General features: G+C 58.0%; 1 protein-coding gene across 1 annotated transcript; it reads right to left on the bottom strand.

The window, feature by feature from the left end:
- Positions 1 to 682: 682 nt before the first annotated feature.
- ZNRD1 (zinc ribbon domain containing 1) lies at positions 683 to 4,466 on the bottom strand. The gene is made up of 5 exons (XM_015851009.1): positions 4,335 to 4,466; positions 2,769 to 2,924; positions 2,219 to 2,319; positions 1,221 to 1,330; positions 683 to 835 (listed from the first exon to the last, which is right to left on the bottom strand). The coding sequence occupies exons 2-5, from the start codon at positions 2,902 to 2,904 to the stop codon at positions 811 to 813; spliced, it is 372 nt and encodes a 123-aa protein (XP_015706495.1). The 5' UTR covers positions 2,905 to 2,924; positions 4,335 to 4,466; the 3' UTR covers positions 683 to 810.
- Between the last annotated feature and the right edge of the window lie 135 nt (positions 4,467 to 4,601).

Genomic DNA, 4,601 nt, shown 5'->3' on the forward strand with positions numbered 1-4,601 from the left:
ATGGGGCAGCTATGGGGCAGGGATGGGGTTATGGGGCAGCTATGGGGTAGGGATGGGGTTATGGGGTTGTTATGGGGCAGGGATGGGGTTGTCATGGGGCAGGGGACGAGCTATGGGGCCCAGATGGGGTTATGGGGCAGCTATGGGTCAGGGATGACGGTTATGGGGTTGTTATGGGGCAGGGATGGGGTTATAGGGCCCAGATGGGGTTATGGGGCAGTTATGGGGCAGGGATGGGGTTATGGGGTTGTTATGGGGCAGCTATGGGGCAGGGATGGGGTTGTCATGGGGCAGGGGACGAGCTATGGGGCCCAGATGGGGTTATGGGGTTGTTATGGGGCAGGGATGAGGGTTATGGGGCACTGCAGGATCTATGGGGCAGTTATGAGGTTATGGGGCAGAATGCAGATCTATGGGGCAGTTATGGGGTTCTATGGGGCACAATGCAGATCTATGGGGCAGTTATGGGGTTCTATGGGGCACAATGCAGATCTATGGGGCAGTAATGGGGTTCTATGGGGCAGAATGCAGATCTATGGGGCAGTAATGGGGCTATGGGGCACAGTCAGGAGTAATTAAGAGCAATGGGGTAATGAGGGGGGGGGTAATTAATCCTGGGGGGGTAATTAACACCATGGGGGGTGGGGGTCAATTAAAGGCACAGTAATTAAAGGCACAGCAATTAAAAGCAGTGGACTAATGAGCTGTAATTAACACAGGGGGGGTAACGAGGGCAGTAATTAACATTACAGTTAATTAACAGAAGGCTCTTAATTAACAAGGAGCCGTTAATTAACACAGAGCTGGGGGTCAGGAGTCCTCCTTCTCCTGGAACCTATGGGGGGAAATGGGGTGGTTAATGGGGGCTCTGCCCCATAACTTGGGGGGCTGGACCCAGAGCAGTGGGGCAGCCCCACACTTTGGGGTCCCACCCCACACTTTGGGGTCTCAGCCCCCACTTAGGGGTCCCAATCCCCACATTGGAGTCCCACCCCACAACCTGGGGGTCCCAATCCCCACATTGGAGTCCCACCCCAAAACTTGGGGGTCCCACCCCATAACTTGGGGGTCCCAGCCCTACTTTGGGGTCCCACCCCCCACTTTGGGGTCTCAACCCATAGTTTTGGGGTCCCGCCCCATAACCTGGGGGTCCCAATCCCCATTTTGGGGTCCTGCCCCATAACTTGGGGGTCCCGCCCCATAACTTATGGGTCACCCACCGGCACTGTGGGCAATGGTAGAACACAGTCTGCCCCTCGTCGGCCCCCCTGGTCTGCCCCACACGGTACTGCATGGCCCCGAACCCACAGCGCGAACAGCGGCGTTCCACCTGCCCCATAGAACAGGGGGACCCCATTAATAGGGGCACAAATAGGGGGTCAAGGGGAACATCTATGGGGTTGGGGGCCAATCTATGGGGTCTGGGGTCACAAATATGGGGTTGGGGGGCTCAAATATGGGGGTCTGGGGTCACAAATATGGGGTCCAGGGGCCCATTTATGGGGCTAGGGGTCTAATCTATGGGGCTGGGGGTCCCATCTATGGGGCTGAACCCACCCTATGGGGCTGTAATGTGGCGCTGCCATATATGGGGCCCGGGGATCCCATCTATGGGGTTTGGGGTCCCATCTGTGTGAATGATGGGTCCCACTTGTGGGGTTTAGGGTCCCATCTATGGGGCTGAACCCACCCTATGGGGTTTTGGGGTCCCATCTATGGGGCTGAACCCACCCTATGGGGCTGTAATGTGGGGCTGCCATATATGGGGCCCGGGGGTCCCATCTATGGGGTTTGGGGTCCCATCTCTGCAAATTATGGGTTCCATCTATGGGGTTTGGGGTCCCATCTATGGGGCTGAACCCACCCTATGGGGTTTGGGGTCCCATCTATGGGGCTGAACCCACCCTATGGGGCTGTAATGTGGGGCTGCCATATATGGGGCCCGGGGATCCCATCTATGGGGTTTGGGGTCCCATCTGTGTGAATGATGGGTCCCACTTGTGGGTTTTAGGGTCCCATCTATGGGGTTTAGGGTCCCATCTATGGGGCTGAACCCACCCTATGGAGTTTGGGGTCCCATCTATGGGGCTGAACCCACCCTATGGGGCTTGGGGTCCCATCTATGGGGCTGAACCCACCCTATGGGGTTTGGGGTCCCATCTATGGGGCTGAACCCACCCTATGGGGTTTTGGGTCCCATCTATGGGGCCGCACTCACCAGAGGTCCCGCAACTTGTGGGGCAGCAGCCGCCCCCCGCCCCATAAGTGCCTGCAGTGGGTTCAGCTCCAGCACCGTGCGCAGCGTCCGGCCCTCCAAACCTGGGGGGGAGATGTGGGGCAGAGCTATGGGGCAGCCATAGGGCAGCACTATGGGGTATCTATGGGGCAGCCATGGGGTAGCACCATGGGGCTGCACTATGGGGCAGCTATGGGGTGTCTATGGGGCAGCCACGGAGAAGCTATAGGGCAGCTATGGGATATCTATGGGGCAGCTATAGGGTATCTGTGGGGCAGCCATGGGGCAGCTATGGGGTATCTATGGGGCAGCTATGGGATATCTATGGGGCAGCTATGGGGTGTCTATGGGGCAGCCATGGAGCAGCTATAGGGCAGCTATGGGGCAGCTATGGGATATCTATGGGGCAGCCATGGGGCAGCTATGGGGTATCTATGGGGCAGCTATGGGATGTCTATGGGGCAGCCATGGGATATCTATGGGGCAGCTATGGGGCAGCTATGGGGTGTCTATGGGGCAGTTCCCCCCTTACCATCGCGCCGTGGGGTGAAGCCGCAGTGGAGACACGGTGGAGCCTTTGGGGTGGGGCCGATGTGGGGCAGAACGGAGCCGCATTCGGGGCAGAAATCCAACGGGGCAGCAAAGGGGGACGGGGGGGGAGGATCCATGGGGCACAAATGGGGTGGTGCTATGGGGCAGAAATGGGGCAGTTATGGGGCAGAAGTGGGGCAGAAATGGGGCAGTTATGGGGCAGTTATGGGGTGGTGTTATGGGGTAGCTATGGGGCAGATATAGGGTGGTAACAGGATAACCCCATAGCCCACAGCCCCATAACCCCATTGGACCCATAACCACCCCATAGACCCCATAGGCACCCCATAGCCCCCCAATAACCCCACAGACCCCATAACCCCATAGAGACCCATAGACCCCATAACCCCCCCACTGCCCCGTAGCCCTATAGAGACCCACAGCTGCCCCATAACCCCATAGAGACCCATAGAGCCCATAACCCTATAGAGACCCATAGCCCCATATAGATCCCATAACCCCATAGACCCCATAACCCCACAGCTGCCCCATAGACCCCATAACCGCCCCATAACCCCATAGAGCCCAGTAACCCCCCATAGACCCCATAACCGCCCCAGAACCCCATAGAGACCCATAGATCCCATAACCCCACAGACCCCATAACCCCATTTAACGCCCCATAACCCCATAGACCCCATAAACCCCATAACCCCCCATAGACCCCATAACTGCCCCATAACCCCATAGAGCCCCATAGACCCCATAACCGCCCCATAACCTCATAGAGCCCCATAGGCCCCATAAGTCCCCACAGACCCCATTTATCGCCCCATAACCTCATAGACCCCATAGCCCCATAGAGACCCCATAACCCCATAGAGACCCATAGAGCCCATAACCCCACAGACCCCATAACCCCACAGCCACCCCATAACCTCATAGAGACCCATAGACCCCATAACCCCATAGAGACCCATAGACCCCATAACCCCATAGACCCCCCACTGCCCCATAGCCCCATAGAGACCCACAGACCCCATAACCCCATAGAGACCCATAGAGCCCATAACCCCACAGGACCCTTAACCCCACAGCCACCCATTAACCTCATAGAGACCCATAGAGCCATAACCCCATAGACCCCCCACTGCCCCATAGCCCCATAGAGACCCACAGACCCCATAACCCCATAGAGACCCATAGAGCCCATAACCCCACAGACCCTATAACCCCACAGCCACCCCATAACCTCATAGAGACCCATAGAGCCCATAACCCCATAGACCCCCCACTGCCCCATAGCCCCATAGAGACCCACAGACCCCATAACCCCATAGAGACCCATAACCCTATAGAGACCCATAGACCCCATAGAGACCCCATAACCCCACAGCCGCCCCATAGACCCCATAACTGCCCCATAACCCCATAAAGACCCACAGACCCCATAACCCCCCATAAACCCCATTTAACGCCCCATAACCCCATAATCCCCCATAACCCCATAGAGCCCCATAGACTCATAGAGCCCCATAGACCCCATTTAACCCCCCACGTGCCGGACCTCCCAGAGCACTCGAATCTCTCGACCAGAGCGGCCGCCCCGCTCCTTCCGGAAGTCCTCCCAACCTCAACTTCCGGTCCTCCAACCATACACTTCCGGTGGGCGTGGCTTACATCTTTGAGGGCGTGGTCTATCAATAGCCACGCCCCCCAACTTCCGGCCGTTGTGAGGCGGAAGTAGCCGTTGCCATGGCACCACTTCCGGCGCAGAGAGGCGGAAGTGGATCGGGCCGCCGGGAGCGCTGCGGTACGGAGCGGACGGAGGGTG

This window comes from Coturnix japonica, unplaced genomic scaffold, assembly GCF_001577835.2.
Source record: "Coturnix japonica isolate 7356 unplaced genomic scaffold, Coturnix japonica 2.1 chrUnrandom633, whole genome shotgun sequence".
NCBI classification, from domain to species: domain Eukaryota; kingdom Metazoa; phylum Chordata; class Aves; order Galliformes; family Phasianidae; genus Coturnix; species Coturnix japonica.